The following is a 23,935-nucleotide window of genomic DNA, read 5'->3' on the forward strand; positions in this document are numbered from 1 at the left end:
TTGCTATATGCTTGCGTGCATGGCAATGGTTTGTCTTGTGTGTAACATTAGACTCTGCCTTTATATAAAGAGTAAGATCCTTTTTGGAATCCACTTTTTAACGTTGACAGACTAGCTGACGGACGGACTACATGTCCCATGCACCACCCAGAGAGAGCAAGGAGAGCATAGGTCAGAGAGTGAGTAGAAGACATATATAGAGGCAGAGAGCTCTTGTCTTCTGTTCTTTAGTGGTCATACGCCTTCACCTTCGTCTCAGGTCTTCCACCATCACAACGCGAGGAGCAGCCACGGTGACGTCTACTGTGACTGGACATCAAACAATGAATGGAGAAATCCCCCTTAGCTCTGTGACCAGCCAGAGGCAAGACAACGCAAACGAACAAAGATCTGAGCATCAACGGCCGACCAAGACCGTAACTTTCCCGGGGGGATTAAAGACACATCGGATGACCTACTCAGGAAAGAAGATCCACATCTGTAAAACATGTGACAAGAGCTTCCGGCGGTTACAGACTCTGAATGTCCACCAGCGTGTCCATACAGGAGAAAAACCTTTCCTCTGTAAAACATGTGACAAGAGCTTCAGTGTGTTGGATACTCTGACAAAGCACCAGCGTATCCACACAGGAGAAAAGCCTTTCCTCTGTAAGCAATGTGACAAGAGTTTCGGAGAGAAATCTAAACTGAAGAGACACCAGCGTGTCCACACAGGAGAAAAACCATACCACTGTAAACACTGTGACAAGAGTTTCAGCGACTCTGATACTCTGACAAAGCACCAGCGTATCCACACAGGAGAAAGACCATACCACTGTAAACAATGTGACAAGAGTTTCAGTGTGTTAGATAATCTGAAGATCCACCAGCGTATCCATACTGGAGAAAAACCTTTCCTCTGTAAACTGTGTGACAAGAGTTTCAGACTGTTAGGTACTCTGAAATCACATGAGCGTATCCACACAGGAGAAAGACCATATCACTGTAAGCAATGTGACAAGAGTTTCATTGTGATGGAATCTCTGAAGTTACACCAGCGTGTCCACACAGGAGAAAAACCTTTCCACTGTAAGCAATGTGACAAGAATTTCAGTATGTTAGGTAATCTGAAGGTACACCAGCGTATCCACACAGGAGAAAAACCTTTCCTCTGTAAACAATGTGGCAAAAGTTTCAGTAGGTTAGCTAGTCTGAAGTTACACCAGCGTGTCCACACAGGAGAAAAACCTTTCCTCTGTAAACAATGTGACAAGAGTTTCAGTGTGTTAGCTGCTCTGACAAGGCACCAGCGTATCCATACTGGAGAAAGACCATTCCACTGTAAACAGTGTGACAAGAGTTTCAATGACATGGGTAGTTTGAAGAGACATCGGTATATCCATACTGGAGAAAAACCTTAATTAAGCATGGCGGAACCATGAAGACCATAGGGCAGGAGCTTAGAGTATATATGAATAGAGACGGCACCCAGAGGAAACCCTGAGGCGAAATGGACATAGTGGCCGAATTTTTGTATTGCAGCGTGGACCCAAACCCATGAACACGCTGGTCCGTTGACTATCATTGTGCACGTTCACGACGGCAGCACGTTTGTGTGCGTTCGTGCACGTTCAGCGGCAGCGCGTTCATGTGTTTAGGGAAAATCCATCCCAGAATGCACTTTTTTCCTTCACGGAAGAAGGAGTGAAATCGCTTCATGCGCTTTTGAGCAACTTAATGCAAGTGGATGGAAGGAGAACTCGGATGCCATCTCTATTCATTATACTCTAAGGGCAGGAGCCTATTTCCTCTTTCTGTAGCGTGAGGCAGCTTGATGTACAAGTAGGGTGTACTTGTACATCTGAACATGACGCTAGTATGTCCCAGAGACTTACCCCCACTCCAGCCCTTGATGCTGAGTGCCAAGCAGGGAGGCACTGGGTCCCATTTTTCACAGGCTTTGATATGACCCGGCCGGTGATGGAAGCCCGACCTCCCAGTCCCAGGGCGGACACTAGTCTAACCACGAGGCCACTGAGCTGGAGAACAACCGTAACGTTAAGGTTTTGGCTTTGTTTCAACGAAGCAGCACCGCGTCTCCGCACAAGATCTCGGATTGGCCGAACTGATCCGTGTCAATTCCTGCCTCCATACTAATAATTCCTGCAACAAGGCATGTTTACCAGCAGTGATTAATCTGAGGCATGTTTACCAGTAGTGATTAATCTGAGGCATGTTTACCAGCAGTGATTAATCTGAGGCATGTTTACCAGCAGTGATTAATCTGAGGCATGTTTTGAAGCAGTGATTAATCTGATTATATTTGTAATCATTTGACAGCCCTAATACACACACACACACACACACGCACGCACACTCACAATATTTAAAAAATAAGCAGACTACAAGCTTTCAAAGTGTTTAACCCATTTAGACCAGAGTTAAAAAATTCACTTTGAAAGAATATATATTCAAAGATTTGCGCCACATTTTTACGATTAAAAAAAAATAGCTGACCTACAAGCTCGTAGTGCGCCATTTTGGCCTATGAGCTTGTAGATCTGCTATTTTCCTACAGTTAAATATTGTAATATCTCAACGGGTAAGGGCTAGTAATGTTTAAAACACCAAAAGGGTTTTGCCTCCCAAAATGGGTTAAACTGTGTTTAAACTAATTTAGCTGGGAACCCTCTTTGAAAACCACAGATTATGAATATTTCTCTTCAGGCTGACGTGGCACCTGCACAAATTGTGGTTGCTATATGCTTGCGTGCATGGCAATGGTTTGTCTTGTGTGTAACATTAGACTCTGCCTATATATAAAGAGTAAGATCCTTTTTGGAATCCACTTTTTAACGTTGACAGACTAGCTGACGGACGGACTACATGTCCCATGCACCACCCAGAGAGAGCAAGGAGAGCATAGGTCAGAGAGTGAGTAGAAGACGGATATAGAGGCAGAGAGCTCTTGTCTTCTGTTCTTTAGTGGTCATACGCCTTCACCTTCGTCTCAGGTCTTCCACCATCACAACGCGAGGAGCAGCCACGGTGACGTCTACTGTGAATGGACATCAAACAATGAATGGAGAAATCCCCCTTAGCTCTGTGACCAGCCAGAGGTAAGACAACGCAAATGAACAAAGATCTGAGCATCAACGGCCGACCAAGACCTTAACTTTCCCGGGGGGATTAAAGACACATCGGATGACCTACTCAGGAAAGAAGATCCACATCTGTAAAACATGTGACAAGAGCTTCCGGCGGTTACAGACTCTGACGGTCCACCAGCGTGTCCATACAGGAGAAAAACCTTTCCTCTGTAAAACATGTGACAAGAGCTTCAGTGTGTTGGATACTCTGACAAAGCACCAGCGTATCCACACAGGAGAAAGACCTTTCCTCTGTAAACACTGTGACAAGAGTTTCAATCAGATGGTTAATCTGACATCACACCAGCGTGTCCACACAGGAGAAAAACCATACCACTGTAAACACTGTGACAAGAGTTTCAGTGAGTTAGGTACTCTGACAAGGCACCAGCGTGTCCACACAGGAGAAAAACCATACCACTGTAAGCAATGTGACAAGAGTTTCAGTTTGTTGGATACTCTGACAAAGCACCAGCGTATCCACACAGGAGAAAGACCATACCACTGTAAACAATGTGACAAGAGTTGCAGTGTGTTAGCTAATCTGAAGTTACACCAGCGTATCCATACTGGAGAAAAACCTTACTGCTGTTATCACTGTGACAAGAGTTTCAGTCATTTAGTTAATCTGAAATCACACGAGCGTATCCACACAGGAGAAAGACCATACCACTGTAAGCAATGTGACAAGAGTTTCAGTTCGTTAGCTTATCTGAAGTTACACCAGCGTATCCACACAGGAGAAAAACCTTTCCTCTGTAAACACTGTGACAAGAGTTTCAGTCAGTTAGCTAATCTGACAAGGCACAAGCGTATCCACACAGGAGAAAAACCTTTCCTCTGTAAAGAATGTGACAAGAGTTTCAATTTGTTGGATACTCTGACAAAGCACCAGCGTACCCACACAGGAGAAAGACCATACCACTGTAAACACTGTGACAAGAGTTTCAGTGTGTTAGCTACTCTGACAAGGCACCAGCGTATCCATACTGGAGAAAAACCTTACTGCTGTTATCACTGTGACAAGAGTTTCAGCCAGTTAGGTAATCTGAAGATGCACCAGCGTATCCACACAGGAGAAAAACCTTTCCTCTGTAAACAATGTGACAAGAGTTTCAGTTTGTTCGATACTCTGACAAAGCACCAGCGTACCCACACAGGAGAAAGACCATACCACTGTAAACACTGTGACAAGAGTTTCAGTCAGTTAGGTAATCTGAAGATGCACCAGCGTATCCACACTGGAGAAAGACCATTCCACTGTAAACAGTGTGACAAGAGTTTCAATGACATGGGTAGTTTGAAGAGACATCGGTATATCCATACTGGAGAAAAACCTTAATTAATTATGGCGGAACCATGAAGACCATAGGGCAGGAGCTTAGAGTATATATGAATAGAGACGGCACCCAGAGGAAACCCTGAGGCGAAATGGACATAGTGGCCGATTTTTTGTATTGCAGCGTGGACCCAAACCCATGAACACGCTGGTCCGTTGACTATCATTGTGCACGTTCACGACGGCAGCACGTTCGTGCACGTTCAGCGGCAGTGCGTTCATGTGTTTGGGGAAAATCCATCCCAGAATGCACTTTGTGAAATCGCTTCATGCGCTTTTGAGCAACTTAATGCAAGTGGATGGAAGGAGAACTCGGATGCCATCTCTATTCATATATACTCTAAGGGCAGGAGACCTAGCAGATCATGTCTGTGTGTCTGTCTGTCCCGCTTTTGTGCCCATATATGGAGCTGAGTGATTACGTAACCATGACTCAGCCATAACCATATAAGGATTCCCCAAAGCAGCTATATGTCCAAAACCCAAATATGTACGAGCTGCGTTCGCTTCCCGCGTTTGCGCGTCTTACTGGTGAATATTTCTCTTCAGTCTGACGTGGCACCTGCACAAATTGTGGTTGCTATATGCTTGCGTGCATGGCAATGGTTTGTCTTGTGTGTAACATTAGACTCTGCCTTTATATAAAGAGTAAGATCCTTTTTGGAATCCACTTTTTAACGTTGACAGACTAGCTGACGGACGGACTACATGTCCCATGCACCACCCAGAGAGAGCAAGCAGATCATAGGTCAGAGAGTGAGTAGAAGACATATATAGAGGCAGAGAGCTCTTGTCTTCTGTTCTTTAGTGGTCATACGCCTTCACCTTCGTCTCAGGTCTTCCACCATCACAACGCGAGGAGCAGCCACGGTGACGTCTACTGTGACTGGACATCAAACAATGAATGGAGAAATCCCCCTTAGCTCTGTGACCAGCCAGAGGCAAGACAACGCAAACGAACAAAGATCTCACCAACGGCCGACCAAGACTTTGACCTACTCAGGAAAGAAGATCCACATCTGTAAAACATGTGACAAGAGCTTCCGACGGTTAGATAGTCTGAAGTTACACCAGCGTATCCATACAGGAGAAAAGCCTTTCCTCTGTAAGCAATGTGACAAGAGTTTCGAAGTGAAATCTAAACTGAAGAGACACCAGCGTGTCCACACAGGAGAAAGACCATACCACTGTAAACAGTGTGACAAGAGTTTCAGTCTGTTATGTACTCTGAAGTTACACCAGCGTATCCATACTGGAGAAAAACCTTACTGCTGTTATCACTGTGACAAGAGTTTCAGTCATTTAGTTAATCTGAAATCACACGAGCGTATCCACACAGGAGAAAGACCATACCACTGTAAGCAATGTGACAAGAGTTTCAGTGCGTTAGCTAATCTGAAGGTGCACCAGCGTATCCACACAGGAGAAAAACCTTTCCTCTGTAAACAATGTGAAAAGAGTTTCAGAGTGTTAGGTGGTCTGAAGTTACACCAGCGTATCCACACAGGAGAAAGACCATACCACTGTAAGCAATGTGACAAGAGTTTCAGTCGGTCAGATAGTCTGAAGGTCCACCAGCGTGTCCATACAGGAGAAAAACCTTTCCTCTGTAAACAATGTGACAAGAGTTTCAGTTTGTTGGATACTCTGACAAAGCACCAGCGTACCCACACAGGAGAAAGACCATACCACTGTAAACAATGTGACAAGAGTTTCAGTTTGTTAGCTAATCTGACAAGGCACCAGCGTATCCATACTGGAGAAAAACCTTACTGCTGTTATCACTGTGACAAGAGTTTCAGTCATTCAGGTAATCTGAAGATGCACCAGCGTATCCACACTGGAGAAAGACCATACCACTGTAAACAGTGTGACAAGAGTTTCAATGACATGGGTAGTTTGAAGAGACATCGGTATATCCATACTGGAGAAAAACCTTAATTAATTATGGCGGAACCATGAAGACCATAGGGCAGGAGCTTAGAGTATATATGAATAGAGACGGCACCCAGAGGAAACCCTGAGGCGAAATGGACATAGTGGCCGATTTTTTGTATTGCAGCGTGGACCCAAACCCATGAACACGCTGGTCCGTTGACTATCATTGTGCACGTTCACGACGGCAGCACGTTCGTGCACGTTCAGCGGCAGTGCGTTCATGTGTTTGGGGAAAATCCATCCCAGAATGCACTTTGTGAAATCGCTTCATGCGCTTTTGAGCAACTTAATGCAAGTGGATGGAAGGAGAACTCGGATGCCATCTCTATTCATATATACTCTATATACTCCTCTTTCTGTAGCGTGAGGCAGCGTGATGTACAAGTAGGGTGTACTTGTACATCTGAACATGACGCTAGTATGTCCCAGGGACTTACCCCCAATCCAGCCCTTGATGCTGAGTGCCAAGCAGGGAGGCACTGGCTCCCATTTTTCACAGTCTTTGATATGACCCGGCCGGGGATCGAAGCCCGACCTCCCAGTCCCAGGGCGGATACTAGTCTAACCACGAGGCCACTGAGCTGGAGAACAACCGTAACGTTAATGTTTTGGCTTTGTTTCAACGAAGCAGCACCGCGTCTCCGCACAAGATCTCGGATTGGCCGAACTGATCCGTGTCAATTCCTGCCTCCATACTAACAATTCCTGCAACAAGGCATGTTTACCAGCAGTGATTCATCTGAGGCATGTTTACCAGCAGTGATTAATCTGAGGCATGTTTTGAAGCAGTGATTAATCTGATTATATTTGTAATCATTTGACAGCCCTAATACACACACACACACACACACACACACACACACACACACACACACACACACACACTCACAATATTAAAAAAAGAAGCAGACTACAAGCTTTCAAAGTGTTTAACCCATTTAGACCCGAGTTAAAAACATTCACTTTGAAAGAATATATATTCAAAGATTTGCGCCACATTTTTACGATTAAACAAAAATAGCTGACCTACAAGCTCGTAGTGCGCCATTTTGGCCTATGAGCTTGTAGATCTGCTATTTTCCTACAGTTAAATATTGTAATATCTCAACGGGTAAGGGCTAGTAATGTTTAAAACACCAAAAGGGTTTTGCCTCCCAAAATGGGTTAAACTGTGTTTAAACTAATTTAGCTGGGAACCCTCTTTGAAAACCACAGATTATGAATATTTCTCTTCAGGCTGACGTGGCACCTGGATGCACAAATTGTGGTTGCTATATGCTTGCGTGCATGGCAATGGTTTGTCTTGTGTGTAACATTAGACTCAGCCTATATATAAAGAGTAAGATCCTTTTTGGAATCCACTTTTTAACGTTGACAGACTAGCTGACGGACGGACTACATGTCCCATGCACCACCCAGAGAGAGCAAGGAGAGCATAGGTCAGAGAGTGAGTAGAAGACAGATATAGAGGCAGAGAGCTCTTGTCTTCTGTTCTTTAGTGGTCATACGCCTTCACCTTCGTCTCAGGTCTTCCACCATCACAACGCGAGGAGCAGCCACGGTGACGTCTACTGTGACTGGACATCAAACAATGAATGGAGAAATCCCCCTTAGCTCTGTGACCAGCCAGAGGCAAGACGACGCAAACGAACAAAGATCTGAGCATCAACGGCCGACCAAGACCGTAACTTTCCCGGGGGGATTAAAGACACATCGGATGACCTACTCAGGAAAGAAGATCCACATCTGTAAAACATGTGACAAGAGCTTCCCGCGGTTACAGACTCTGACAAGGCACCAGCGTGTCCACACAGGAGAAAAACCTTTCCTCTGTAAACTGTGTGACAAGAGTTTCAGTCAGCTGGTTAATCTGACATCACACGAGCTTGTCCACACAGGAGAAAGACCATACCACTGTAAGCAATGTGACAAGAGTTTCAGAGTGTTGGATACTCTGACAAAGCACCAGCGTATCCACACGGGAGAAAAACCTTTCCACTGTAAGCAATGTGACAAGAGTTTCAGTTTGTTAGGTAATCTGAAGATACACCAGAGTATCCACACAGGAGAAAAACCTTTCCTCTGTAAACAATGTGACAAGAGTTTCAGAGTGTTGGATGTTCTGACAAAGCACCAGCGTATCCACACAGGAGAAAAACCTTTCCTCTGTAAACTGTGTGACAAGAGTTTCAGTCAGATGGTTAATCTGACATCACACGAGCGTATCCACACAGGAGAAAGACCATACCACTGTAAGCAATGTGACAAGAGTTTCGGAGTGAAATACCAACTGAAGAGACACCAGCGTGTCCACACAGGAGAAAAACCTTTCCTCTGTAAACACTGTCACAAGAGTTTCAGTGACTTAGGTACTCTGACAAAGCACCTGCCTATACACACAGGAGAAAGACCATACCACTGTAAACAGTGTGACAAGAGTTTCAGTGTGTTAGGTACTCTGGCAAGGCACCAGCGTGTCCACACAGGAGAAAAACCTTTCCTCTGTAAACACTGTCACAAGAGTTTCATTCAGTTAGGTACTCTGGCAAGGCACCAGTGTATCCACTCTGGAGAAAGACCATACGACTGTAAACAGTGTGACAAGCGTTTCAATGACATGGGTAGTTTGAAGAGACATCTGTATATCCATACTGGAGAAAAACCTTAATTAAGCATGGCCGAATCATGAGGCCCGTAGGGCAGGAGCCTATTTCCTCTTTCTGTTGCGTGAGGCAGCTTGATGTACAAGTAGGGTGTACTTGTACATCTGAACATGATGCTAGTATGTCACAAGGACATACAATCCAGCCCTTGATGCTGAGTGCCAAGCAGGGAGGCACTGGGTCCCATTTTTCACAGGCTTTGATATGACCCGGCCGGGGATCGAACCCCGACCTCCCAGTCCCAGGGCGGATACTAGTCTAACCGCAAGGCCACTGAGCTGGAGAAAAACCTTAACGTTAAGGTTTTGGCTTACTAACCTAGATAAAACGAATTACGATTAGCCTGTGAAAGTGTTTTTTTTAAATAGGACTCCCATAACTCCGGGTGTGTTGAAATGGGAACCAATCCATTACACACTCAGAGTTACAGACATGTACTGTAGTATCCATTTGGAATCCCATGAAAGAGGGAGTGCACTGCGCCTCCTGGTGGAGAGGGGTGGGGCTGTGTGGAGGTGTGACTTGTAGTCCAGGAAGGAAGTGAGACCACATTCCCACGACAAACTTTGGTCATGAACATGGCGTCATCTAAAATCACATTATTACACACATGGAAACCCCAGGAAAGTGTTCCTTGGTCCTAAACATCATAAAAATAAGATCTGGTTGCGAAAGGGGTGAAGTGGCTCTTTAATGCTTAACCACTGTTAATTGCGTCGACTAAAACTATGATGAAAAATGCCCTTTTTCACTGGTGGAAACTTAACAAAAACTCTACTAAATACAGTATATTGGCAATTTCATGAACAAATACAAACTAGACTAAAATGTCAGGAGGCTGAAGTGGTTCATGTATGTTTGTATGTCTAAATCGACACCGTCATTAACTCAAGTTTTCAAATGAATTGTAGTGGAGAAAAAGTGCAATGTTTGCTTCTGAAGGTGTTTGTGGAGTAGAAGTATAAATTATCGGGTTTTTTTTTAAATTCTCGATAAAAGAATGGATCAGTGTTTTCGACCTGCATCACTCACCATTCTGGGCGGGAACCCCTTTTGGTGTTTTAAGCATTATGTTATACTTTAGCTGTTGAAAAATAGCAGATCTACAAGATCATTATAGCGCGGCACCGAGTGCTATGCGCTTGTAGATCTGCTATTTTTGAAAAACCCGTTAAAAAATGTGGCAGAAATCTTTGAATATATTTTCTTTCACAGCGAACGTTTTTAACTCAGATCTTTGCTTCTGGGGGGGGGGGGTTCAGTGGTAAAGTGCCTGCATGCCCACCGTCTCTGCAGAGGTTGTGGGTTCGAGTCCACCGTGGTGCATCCGGTCGATCACGATTGGTTGGTGGGAGGGAAGCGGAGCGGGGAGAGGGTGGTATTTGTCATTGTCCTCCTACGGACGGGGCCCGCGGGGAGCAGAACAGAGGCTCTACGGACGGGTGTCCGCGGGGAATAGAACAGAGGCTCTACGGACGGGGCCCGCGGGGAGCAGAACAGAGGCTCTACGGACGGGGGTCCGCGGGGAGTAGAACAGAGGCTCTACGGACGGGGGTCCGCGGGGAGTAGAACAGAGGCTCTACGGACGGGGGTCCGCGGGGAGCAGAACAGAGGCTCTACGGACGGGGGTCCGCGGGGAGCAGAACAGAGGCTCTACGGACGGGGGTCCGCGGGGAGCAGAACAGAGGCTCTACGGACGGGGCCCGCGGGGAGCAGAACAGAGGCTCTACGGACGGGGGTCCGCGGGGAGTAGAACAGAGGCTCTACGGACGGGGGTCCGCGGGGAGTAGAACAGAGGCTCTACGGACGGGGGTCCGCGGGGAGCAGAACAGAGGCTCTACGGACGGGGGTCCGCGGGGAATAGAACAGAGGCTCTACAGATTCTCACTGGCAGGTTGAGTCAGTTTAGGATGCACAGAATGTCTGTGGAGAGGAATTGATTCCTGCCACAACGACTAAATTGGAAGGAAAAAAAAAAGTTTTGTGTATAGCTATAAAACAAACCCCAAGAAGTCAATGTTTCATTTACTTCTCTGGGAGGAAAATAAATAAATAAATGAATGAATTCACTCGTTCTGCTGGCACGAATAGTGCTCGGTTTCACATTGTATGGATGGCTCTGTGTAAAGCCAGGCTTTAGATTCGGAGAGCGGATTAATGGTGGAGAAAGATGTTGTGTCAGGCCGTTTTGCACGCGGGGACATCTACCGTTCTCATTAGCCGGTTATGAGATGTGTTTTTTTTATTACCTTGGAAAAGGTTTTGTTAGGGTAATATTTAATTTATACTTGTTTATATGGAAATTGAACTTCAGGCGCTGGATGTTTTCCTTCCGTGTCCTTGGCAGAGGTTGAATGTGGAACGCTTGTTTGTTATTATGTAACCACTGAGTTTGGAGCATAAAAGCAAAGCCACATTTAGAACATTTCTGTGTATTATTTATATATAAAGTTGATTAAACCTGCTTTCATGAAGAACAATTATACATCAGTGGTTCTCAAACCTCTTCAAGTCAAGGACACGCTACATTAATATGTATATCGCCACGGACCCCCTGGGCCCCATCTGAGGATATCCGCTGCCTCTAGGGGGGACCCTCGTGCAAGATGTGTGTTGTTAAATGAAAGCTCTTATAACGAGTTGCGTCTTGACACGTTATGGGCTGGTACACCCGCCATTAAGACCGCTAAGGGCTTGCAGATCTGCTATCCATTTGTACACCAAAGTCAGTGGTTTTCAACGTTTTCATATTTATCAAGGCTCATTATTTTTTTGGCTTTTGAGCCACAGACCACCATTTGATGACATTTAGACATGTTAGGCAGCACTTTTGATGTTTGTATACCATTAGGAGATAACAGGCAAATGTTGAAATAACGATTATTTTACATTCTCTATTGTGTAGACGTATTGTAAATATTCTTGTAAAAAAAAGAAAAGTAATGGAGTTATTTAACTCTTGAGAGTGTAAAATGAAACCGATTGGACCCGTAACCAAATGGGTTCATTTGGTTTCATTTCACGCTGTCCAGAGTTAAAGATATACCGGGTCCATTTGGTTACCAACTCTCCATCGTTTGGGGGCTGGGGACCACCTGGATTCCCCTCAAGGACCACTAGTGGTCCCCGGACCACTGGTTGGAAACCATGTGGTAATAATAAAGATAGACCTTTCCTATCCTACCCTGGATTGGAACCCGGGTCTCCTCCGCAAACTGTGCTGATGTTTCTGAGTGGTTCAACCACTCCTATAGACAGCTATGTGTGTGTGTGTGTGTGTCTGGGTCTGTCCCTTTGTCCGAGCACGGAAATATATAGCATTTGTTCACCACCAGGTGTCACTGTTGCACAGCCCAACACACACAGGCCAGGGAGGAGGGCTTGTACAGTACAGTACAGTACAGTACAGTACAGTACAGTACAGTACAGTACAGTACCAGTAAGACGCGCAAACGCGGGAAGCGAACGCAGCTGAGACCCTGCAGATCATGTCTGTCTGTGTGTCTGTCCCACTGTTACTGTATATGTGGACCTGGCCCCTTTTGTGCCCATATATGGAGCTGAGTGATTGCTGATGCAACACAATCCATATTTGGACGTATAGCGGGACAGACACACACACAGACACACAGACAGACAGACATGATCTGCTAGGTCTCATAGTAAGTGCTCTCTGCGTTCGCAACCACTCACTTCAGACGGGTCTGCATTTTTAAAATGTAGGAAAGTTTGTCTGTCACAAATGTGTGACAAATCTGCAAAATAAATGCTTCAATAGCTTTCTTCACAAATGTTGAAAAGGTGTCTATCACTTCTCAATTTGTTCCAAGCGAACCCCGTTGGGAAACTTTGTGACAGCTGCTGAAAGTGTGGGTACCATTAACAACCTATATGCAGGCAACAAAATAAACAAACAAATAAATAAACAAATACATAAATATACTAGGGGCTTTTCCATCATTCAGAATCCATTGCAAGCATTTGTTTTGCACGGAAAACACTCCTTGGCTTATGGGCTAACAACGGCCATAGCCATCATCACGACTATGATGAGTCATCACATTAGGAAAAGGACGTGGCTATAAACAAGACAGAATGTCTCGTCTTTGGCACCCAAAGAGTTCAATTCTTAGGATCAAATCCAGTATTTTCTTTCTCTTTTAGTTTTATTTTCTTTGCAGTACAGTAGCAAATGACTGAACACTTTTAATCAATTATATTACAAAGATCCTGTATTTTCTACTCTTTTTGTGTGTGTGTGTGTGTGTGTGTGTGTCCTCTGCTGTTTGCATGGCAATTTAAATTGTCACCAGTTTGAATTTATTCTAATCGATTCATGACAGGGGTTTTCAACCAGCGATTTACCATATAGGCCTACACACACACATGTTTCCATGGCTAGCTTTGGGGGCATGCGCCCACCCAGGAGGACTGCAAGCGTCCTTGAAAGCTCTTTGCCGTTGCTTCTGAACAGGTCGTGACGTGGTGGTCTACAGATGGCGGTTATGCAAGCAGAGAAGCCGGCACTCCGCTGATAACCTGGGGCTTAATAGACACAACTTAACCCATTCTGTGCGGGAACCCCTTTTGGTGTTTTAAAAGCATTATGTTTTACTTTAGCTATTGAAAAATAGCAGATCTACAAGCTCATAGCAAAAAATAGCAGACCTACAAGCTCGTAGCGCGAGTGGCGCGCTACGAGCTTGTAGGTCTGCTATTTTTGAAAATTCGTGAAAATGTGGCACAACTCTTTGAATATATGTTCTTTCAGAGCCAACGTTTTTAACTCAAATCTTTGAATATATATTCTTTCAGAGCCAACGTTTTTAACTCAAATCTTTGCTTCTGGGGGTACCTGGAAAAACATTTTTTTAAATGGGGGGGGTCAAATACAGATAATCTTGGGGGTCCTTGACATGAAAATGTTTGAGAACCACTGACAGACAGAAACATGGGTTTTTTCAAGAAAACTGTCAGGATTTAGAAGGCATTAGTAGAATGGAGCTCAGGTCTAAATGGGTTAAACCCATGGCTGCACAGATTAGTAGCAGTGCTTCTGGGTCACACAAAAATATGAAGAACCGCAACCTGTCCTGTCCGTGAGGTCTGTGAGGTCTGTTGGACCCGGAGCTGCATGGCATGGATCCTCAAAATGTTCCCTATACTTATTACTTGTATCTGTCAAACCAGTTGGAATAGATTGTATGCCATGGACCACCATGAGAGAAGATCTGTGTAGTTAAAACCTTTTCAAGACATTCATATGTTTCACTTTTTTTTAAATTGACCAATCTAATCAAAGTAATACAAAATAAAATAGCCGATCTACAAGCTTATAGATATGCTAAGTATAATAGCGTTATAGTGCCTTTTTTCTTTTTTCAGTCTTTCTTTCTGTCTTCAGATTTTACACGCTGAACATAGCATGCTGAACATAGCAGATCTACAACATATCTGCTATTTCCAGAGCGCAACCAAACATAGAATGAATTGTATTTTAGTTCTACTGGATCTCTTTTTCTAAGGACTTTCTTTGGGGGGATAGAGAGATGGAGTAGAGAGTACCGGTAGTTTGTCTTTGTTTATGACATATTTAGGCTTAGTTTATAATATCATCATAGCTTAGTTTTAAATTTGATTTAGTTTTGTTTTCTGGAGAGAAAGACGGGCAGTGTGAAGCACTATGAGCTTGTAGATCTGCTATTTTTTCAATAGCTAAAGTATAACACAATGCTTTAAAACTCCAAAAGGGGTTCCCGCGGCCCCAACATGGGTTAATTTGGTCTGTGGAGAATCTCCCGGTCGATCAGCCTCCTGTGATGCACAGTGACATTTAGGGCCAGATGACATTCATAAATACCATGCATTATTCATTCTGGGGGACTTTGTCGCTACAAAGTGGCTGGCACAGCTCACCACGACGGCCCATAATGCACTGCATGGGGGAGGACCCTCTTTTTATTAGCAAGCGGCGCACCGAAGGAACTAATTAAGCCATTCTGGGCGGGAAAACCCTTTAGGTTCTTTTTTAACTTTATAGCTGTTGAAAAATAGCAGATCTACAAGCTTGTAGCAGGGCACTCGGTGCTGCGCTATACAAGCTTGTAGATCTGCTGTTTATTTTTTTATCGTGAAAATGTGGCGCAAATGTTTGAATATATATTCTTTCCGAGCGAACGCTTCTGGGGGGGGTCCCTGGAACACTTCTGGGGGGGTCCCTGGAACGCTTCTGGGGGGGTCCCTGGAACGCTTCTGGGGGGGTCCCTGGAATGCTTCTGGGGGGTCCCTGGAACGCTTCTGGGGGGTCCCTGGAACACTTCTGGGGGGGGTGTCCCTGCCTGGAACAACATACTTTCAGATGGGGGTTGGGGGACAATTATATGATTTTAGGGGTTCCTTGACATGAAATATTGAGAACCACTGAAATAAGAAACATGAGGTTTTTCAGAAAAGTTTAGTTTTAGTTTCATGATTTAGAAGACCTTTTCTTTTTTAATTTCGACGTCGGGTCTAAATGGATTAAGCAAATAAACATCAATCTAATTCAGTGGTTTGGAGGGCAAACCAAACCGCTAAATAATGTTTTCATCCACGGCTGCCCTGAATTATGTTGTTACCTTACAGCACCTTACATTTATCACATCATGTGACCAGATTTGACTGAGAGCCTGCCATCGAGCAAATTCCAGAGGAGAAAAACTGTTGTTTTTTCCCCAAAATGAGTTAATATTACAGGCAGACTCTTCACATTGACATGAAAATATGAAATGTAGCTAGGTGTAATGTTTGAGATCACAGAAGTGAAACTTTCAAGCCTGTTTTCTCAACTCGCTGTTTTCTGCAAGGCATTACTCTATAAGCCATATCTCTGAAACTGTTGGGTCAAACTGAACAACCAATATGTCAATTTGGAGCTATGATTCCCTGCTTTCATATGACATGAAAAAACAAAAATTAAAAAAAAATCCAATGGCAGTCTCTCAGTCAAATTTGGACACATTACGGAACGTAAATATTGTAATATTTCCAATACAGCATGTCATGTGAGAATATCTGTTTCCATTGTATAACTAGTGTTATACTTTTAACCACTAGAACCACCCCCGCCTCAGTATTCCTATATTCTGGGGAGAACATGCTCTCATTTGCGACACGTGAGCTTGTAGATCACTATTTGTTGGCGAAGAGACTGTAGGTGTAGATTGAAAAAAGAACGCACCAAGTACAGTGCAAGTATAGAGGGTCTTAAGTGATTAAGCTAAAGTAATATGGATGAATTCCAAATATTACAGATAATACGGATAATTCCTAGGACGTCTTGGGCACAAATTGTGTTAACTATGGAATCGTGCATTTCCTGTGCATCTCCATATACGGAGCTGACCTGTTCTGAGATTCCATATGTTGATCCTTCCCCATCCATCCTTCTTCTTCGATGTCTCCCTTTTGACTGCCTCTTTAAACTGTAGACAGGCCTGCCCCAAAGTTACTAGTGCAGCCGCGCTCGGCAGCCGGCTAAAACTGTAAAGTTCTTAACAGGCCCGGAAATTGACATCTTACCCCCCATGCCAAGGCGCCAGCGCTCGCCCAGCAGTCTGCTGTCACCCAGGCGGATGCGTGTACACTTCGCCCAGCAGTCTGCTGTCACCCAGGCGGATGCGTGTACACTTCGCCCAGCAGTCTGCTGTCACCCAGGCGGACGCGTGTACACTTCGCCCAGCAGTCTGCTGTCACCCAGGCGGATGCGTGTACACTTCGCCCAGCAGTCTGCTGTCACCCAGGCGGATGCGTGTACACTTCGCCCAGCAGTCTGCTGTCACCCAGGCGGATGCGTGCACGCGACCTCGCCCTCATACTGCTATTATAAGATGCACAATGAGCGGCTTTGTAGCACAGTATTACAGCATAGTAGTTTCATCCGTGCTTTCCTTCTTTAGCCTGATTTATTGTTAGTTGCGTGCAGCACAAGCATGTAAGCTCACACGTCGTGACATGCTGTTATGATGTTGATGATGTCATCAGTGGTGAAAGTACTCGGATACTGTGAAGGTATAGGCTGGCCACAAGGTTAAAATACTTACAAATAAAGTACTTTTGTACTTTTAGTACAAAGTACAAAACGGTGTTTATTCCGTCGACTAAAACTAAGACACTGACGAAAACTAAATGGAAACTAAGCTGTATGATGACTAAAACTAAGACTAAATATGCTGACAATTTCGTCAAGACTTTTTAGGAAGGGACTAGTGGACAAGAGATCCAGTATAAGTCTTTTTACACTTGGTTGCATGCTGAAAATAGCCGATCTACAAGCTCACAATGCATCGCACTGCGACGCGTTGTGAGCTTGTAGATCGGGCTATTTTCCGAAAGTGTAAAAACAGTCATTACGACGGCATCAAGGCCCACCCAAAATACATTTTAACTAAAATATTATGCTAATTAGTCGACTAAAGCTAGACTTTAACACTAAAACATTTCCAGGTAACTACAATGTGACTGAAACTAAATGAAAATTATTGAAGAGACTATGACTAAAACTAAAATCTAAATTTGCTGCCAAAAACATCATCATAATATTTATCCTAGTCACAGTATCTGCAATGTGACCGTGCGCCACTTGCGTGACTCATCACTGTCAGCTTTGCAGATTATGGAATTTCTCCGAAAATCTTCCAACATGGAAAACGATGATGACGACGATTGTGCAGCAAAAAAAAAGAACGTCGTGACTATATATCTCAGATAATTGCAATTAGGGGAATTGTGTAATAATCGTAACGGGTTCCAGTTCTTTCTTCCTGGACGTTGAACGAGCCTCTTCAGAATAACGTGATCCCACAGCTGATTAACGTGATCCCGCAGCTGGCGCTACAGCACAGAGGTGACGTGTATTAACCCATTCTGAACGGGAAACCATTTTGGTGTTGGCATCATGTTATGCTTTAGCTATTGAAAAAATAGCAGATCTACGAGCTTGTAGGTCTGCTATTTTTGAAAAATCGACATGATTGACATTTTCTTAATCTGATCTCAGGTCAGAATGGGTTAATCAGACCAGTGTGTTGTCCAGTGGAAACCTCGTATGAATCTGATCTCAGGTCAGAATGGGTTAATCAGACCAGTGTGTGTCCAGTGGAAACCTCGTATGAATCTGATCTCAGGTCAGAATGGGTTAACGTGATCCCACAGCTGGCACTACAGCACAGTGGTGACGTGTATTCGAGGAGTTGATCCCCGGTGGAGTTAAGTGCTTTCTAATCCCCGTCGCATTGGATGGATAAATAAATACATAAATGAATAAATAAATATGTCAAATCCTTAGACTGCTGCTGCCTCCAGCTGGCGTACTGCTGTGCTGCTGTGTGTGCATCCTATCCCCAATGCACACATTCAAAATGTTCAAAAGGGAATGATACGATAATTGCTTTGAACAATTTCTACTATAGAATGTATTAGATTTTTTATTTTATTTAATCTTCATGAAATTAATTTAAAAAAATCATGCATCGCAGCGCGACACGTTGTGTGACTATACGAGCTTTCCTTTCTTAGTCAATACTTTAGCTATTGAAAAATAGCAGATCTACACGAGCTTGTAGACATGCTATTTTTGAAAAGTCATGAAATTGTAGTGAAGCTCTTTGAATATATATCCTACGTTTTTAACTCAAATCTTTGCTTCTGGGGGGTTCCTGGTCGAACAACATATTTTCAGATGGCGGTCGGTGGCCAATTTCGGGGGTCCTTGACATGGAAATGTTTGAGAACCACTGATGTAGAAACCTAGGTTTTTCAGAATTGACCTCAGGTCTAAATGGGTTGTTGTTACCATTGTTATCTTGTGTACGGGTACATAAGAGTAAGACTTATTTTGGTTTGGCTTCCTTCAGACAATGCAGCAGCAAATAAATAATACAAAACACAGCAAACAAAGAGGTAGAATATAGAGTGCGAAAAAGAGTATGAAACATTATACGTGCATGTTTTACTGTAGTAGCAAAGTTACAGTGAACTTTGTGTGAACAACTTCTTCACAGTAGGCTATGTTCCAAAAAATATACAACACATTTAGTTTAGAAAGGTGCAATTCTCTGGAGCTTAACAGTGTGAGAAGAGGGCGAAGGTGCGCGGTGGGGGGGAGAGCGTTTTCCTTTTCCCTGATTTGTCGGTGTTCAGGGGTGGTATTCTGACAGCAGGGGAGAGGATGTGTTCTCTTTCACTGCGCTGGACTGTTGGTGGACGGTGTGTGGTGTGTTCAGGGGTGGTATTCTGACAGCAGGGGAGAGGATGTGTTCTCTTTCACTGTGCTGGACTGTTGGTGGACGGTCTGTGGTGTGTTCAGCAGGGAGTGACATTTCGGCCACGCTCGGACCACCGTCTGATGACATTTAGCCTTTCGGATCCAAAATAATAATAATTTGTTGTCGTATTATATTCCATGCTTCTGGCATATAATAAAACTTTATTTATATAGCACCTATTTATACAGCAAAGACATTTCAATAGAAAACAAAAGCAGGAAAATATATAAATGTTAGATTTGGCAGTGAAGGCTAATCTATGAAAGTGGGTTTTTAAAAGTGATTTAAAAGAGGACACTGATTCAGCGCGCTTTGACGTGTAAGGGCAGTGTGTTCCAGAGTGTTGGGGCTATAGGGAGCAGAAATCCTGGTCTCCTTTGGACTTCAGCCTGCACATTTGAGGGTTGAGAAAGTCTCAGGGAGCGGGTTAGGATACAGGGGGGAATTAGATCGGCGATGTAGGGTGGAGCTAGACCGGATATATATATATTGATCAAAATAACAATTCTTCTACATTCTCTAATTGTGTATATACTTGTAAATGAAGTAATGCAGATGTTTAACAATGATTTAACTCTTGAGAGCGTATAAAATGAAGTGGAAGGCAGCGTTCAGCATTCATGTCGTTGCACCGCATCTCCACTAGCTAAAGAGTGCTATAGGTTGCGCCCCGAAAATAGCTGATCTACAAGCTCACAACGCATCGCAGTGCGACGCGTTGTGAGCTTTTAGATCTGCTATTTTTGTCCAATAGTGCTCTCTTACGGGATTTTAACCCCTGCCCACTCTCTGCACGTCCCTGCCTGGAATGTAGTGACTGAGACTTTATGTTTAGTTTGACTGGGTTCCACAGATAAATAGTGTGAAAATAGCACATCTACAAGGCATTGTGAGCTTGTAGATCGGTTACATTTCAAATGTTTTGCTTCTCGTATTATTTGGCCAAATGTTTGATCAGTGTTTATAGTATAGTTTGTTGATTACTTCACTTTATCCAACCTTCCGTAAACTCCTGATATAACCGACAGTATACTGAACCGGCAGAGCAGACCCATGATCACATGATCATATACAGTAATGGGCATTACATGAATTATATCACAACAATATCCCATCGATAAGCTCGCAGCATCTGCTATCATTCTGCCAAAGCTTCCTCCGCCATACGGAACGGATCAGGCTGGGGTTTAAGTGATTATAAACTAAGGGCTGTGTTGTTAATGTCGTTGACAGACGCCACGGATCGCTGCCCCTGGTGGACGATTCTGACGACGGCGGCGGCGGCGGTCTGGGCCTCAGCGGAGCCCCAGCGTGCAGGAGACGCTACCCCTGCCGCAAATGGAAGTCCGCCTCCTTCAGGTAAAAATGACGTTTTTTTTTTCCTGTTTTTTTTTTCCTTCGTTTTTTCGAGTTTATCCTTCTTGAATTCACCCAATTCAATTCAAAGGGCTTTATTGGCATGAGAAAACATACATTTGCATTGCCAAAGCAGAAAGAACAATACAGCAATACAATCAAAACAATTTTTTTTGTCATTAGTCATGTTTTCAAAATCTCCGTGTGTGGTTGTAATCTGTGGGAAGTATGTGTCTCTGATGTCTTGGTACAATGGACAGATGGTTAGGAAGTGTAGCTCAGTTTCCACTTCATTTAGTGTGCAGTGGGTGCATAGTCTGTCTTCTCTCGGGATACAGGTCTGCCTATGACGGCCTTTCTCCATCGCGAGACTGTGCTCACTGAGTCTGTACCTAGTTAAGATTTTTCTTTGTTTTGGGTCGGTCACGGTGCTCAGGTATTCACCCCCTGCTCATCGTCATCGTCGCCCCCTCCAGGCCCTCCTCAGCACGACGTTTTCACAATAACTCTCTATTCTATAAACCAGGCGGGGGAAAAAAGTTCCAAAATTGTTCTATAAAGTCTTCATTATTATAAAAAAAACGGGAGAGATTGGCTGTGGAAGAAGAAGAAGAAGAAGCCTCGCTTCTGGGTCAGTCCGCCCTCCATGCGGGGGATGAGTACTCTTCCTTTGTTTTTGTCTCAGACATTTCCTTTTTTTTTGCTTCTGTAGAAGATCCACTCCCTCCCCTCCCCTCCCCTCCTCCCCTCCCCTCATCCTCTAAATCCACTAGATAGAGAATGAACCCCCGCGCTGCTCGCCCTCCCAGCCGTGCTGACACACAGGAGAGGAGAGGAGAGAACAGAAGCTATCTGGCAGAACAGAACTCTAGGCTCCTGGGATCAAATCACTTCCCTCGCAGCCAAACTTTCACATTTACAGCATCGTCATGAAAAAGACGGTATACGTACGGTAACGCTTGAAGGGTATCGTCGCTCTTCTCGTAATAATCTGTGAAGGTGAGAAGCTGTGAGACGGTCGCGTGGCGTGTGTGCGCGATGGCGTTCGACGCGCTCCTGCGTCGTTCTCTCCCCCCACATGGGCGGCAGCTGGTGGGAAGAGTGGCCCCGCTTTGTGGCGCTGGGGAAACGGAGAAAGGTGGCCCGGTTTGATCCCCCCCGGCTCCCACTGGGTCGGTCGGTCGGTGTTGATGCGTTTCTTCATGAGCGACACACCCGATCCTATAATGAGGATCGGGTTTCCTCTACCGTGAATGTCATGCTGCACATTGTACGTCCTTTTGGATAATAAGGGCGCGATGTAGAAATGCACCGGTTAGAAGTTCTCAAGGCTTGTTAAAAAAAAAGCATTGCGTAACACAGTGGTTCTCCCAGAGGCGTAGCGACAATAAGGCGAGGACAGGCGTCCGTCCGTCTGCCGGTCCAAATCCATTTCTGCCTGTTGGCCAGTATCCATACAATGAGAAAAATCACACCTGTGTGAACTGAGTGGTGCAACTCCTCTCTCCTCTCTCTCTCTCTCTCTCATATTAGCAGGCAACAGTGCAGCACTATCTCTCTCTCTCTCTGTTTCTGGCACAACAGCGCCCCTACTGGTACTCATAGTCATACTGGTGCTCATAGTCACATTAACACACACATTAACGTCACATACAGGTGAACACGGACAGCTGATTGGCCGTTGCGGTAGAGCGCGAGGTATATCTCTGTATCCTGGTGTCTGGCAGGTTTATCTCTGTATCCTGGTGTCTGGCAGTTATATCTCTTTGTATCCTACTGTCTGGCAGGTATATCTCTTTGTATCCTACTGTCTGGCAGGTATATCTCTGTATCCTGGTGTCTGGAAGGTATATCTCTGTATCCTGGTGTCTGGCAGGTATATCTCTGTATCCTACTGTCTGGCAGGTATATCTCTTTGTATCCTGGTGTCTGGCAGGTATATCTCTGTATCCTGGTGTCTGGCAGGTATATCTCTTTGTATCCTGGTGTCTGGCAGGTATATCTCTGTATCCTACTGTCTGGCAGGTATATCTCTGTATCCTACTGTCTGGCAGGTATATCTCTTTGTATCCTAGTGTCTGGCAGGTATATCTCTGTATCCTGGTGTCTGGCAGGTATATCTCTGTATCCTGGTGTCTGGCAGGTATATCTCTGTATCCTGGTGTCTGGCAGGTATATCTCTGTATCCTACTGTCTAGCAGGTGTATCTCTGTATCCTACTGTCTGGCAGGTATATCTCTTTATATCCTGGTGTCTGGCAGGTATATCTCTTTATATCCTGGTGTCTGGCAGGTATATCTCTTTATATCCTGGTGTCTAGCATGTATATATCTTTGCAAACCTTTAGTGCTACGATTGTGCGTGGGGGGAGACGACAATTTACACATCTTGCCTGCCCAAAATGTAATTCCTGGAAACGCCACTGGGTTCTCCAACTCATTTTTTCTCTCGTGTCAGATTACACTACGTGAATATGTAAATATTTCCCCCTAAGAATAAGATACAGTATGTGTCACGATGGAAAACTTGAGAGTGTGAGAGAGTAGTTTCCCTTATGACAGAACAGGAGAGGGACATTTTATGTTTAAAGCTTTCCACAAATGGTACAAGAAAAGGCTTTCCCATGTGTTTTAATTCCCATGTTAGATGTGGCAAACCTTTGCTACAAAACTTCACAACTATTTTTTTTTTTCTTTCTTTCTCTCTGTTTGTTTTTTATACACGGAAAAACATATTTACACACACAGTACCTGAGATGTGATATACAGTATATCAAGGTGGCGTACAGTAGCAGTGTGCATTACAGTGCATTACATACAGTAGTAGAACAAGGTGTCACTGTATCAGATCTATCTAGCGGTTGGGAGAGAGTGCTCTGTCGTCGGTACACCATGCAGCCCTCATCATCCCTCACTATACGTGTCTGCTCTGCCTCCAAGTTCATTAGCCCATTCTGACCTGAGATCAGATTCTAAAAATGTCTTCTATACATCCTGACAGTTTCCATTCTGACCTGAGATCAGATTCTAAAAATGTTTTCTATACATCCTGACAGTTTCCATTCTGACCTGAGATCAGATTCTAAAAATGTATTCTATACATCCTGACAGTTTTCCATTCTGACCTGAGATCAGATTAAAAAAATGTCTTAACTATGTCAGTCGCTGTTCAATTTTTTTTAAATAGCAGACCTACAAGCTCATAGCG

At 44.3% G+C, this 23,935-nt stretch overlaps 1 protein-coding gene across 2 annotated transcripts in view; it reads left to right on the forward strand.

Annotated features, from left to right (window-relative positions):
* Positions 1 to 23,935, forward strand: part of LOC308323120 (IQ motif and SEC7 domain-containing protein 1-like) — a 192,027-nt gene that overhangs the window by 53,064 nt on the left and 115,028 nt on the right. For both annotated transcript variants that reach the window (XM_080774745.1, XM_080774746.1), the window contains exon 3: positions 20,606 to 20,731. In XM_080774745.1, the coding sequence (XP_080630871.1) occupies positions 20,606 to 20,731 (126 nt within the window). The remainder of the gene's footprint in view (positions 1 to 20,605; positions 20,732 to 23,935) is intronic.

The sequence above is a fragment of the Protomyctophum bolini genome, assembly GCF_963924005.1.
Source record: "Protomyctophum bolini genome assembly, chromosome: 2".
Classification (NCBI taxonomy): domain Eukaryota; kingdom Metazoa; phylum Chordata; class Actinopteri; order Myctophiformes; family Myctophidae; genus Protomyctophum; species Protomyctophum bolini.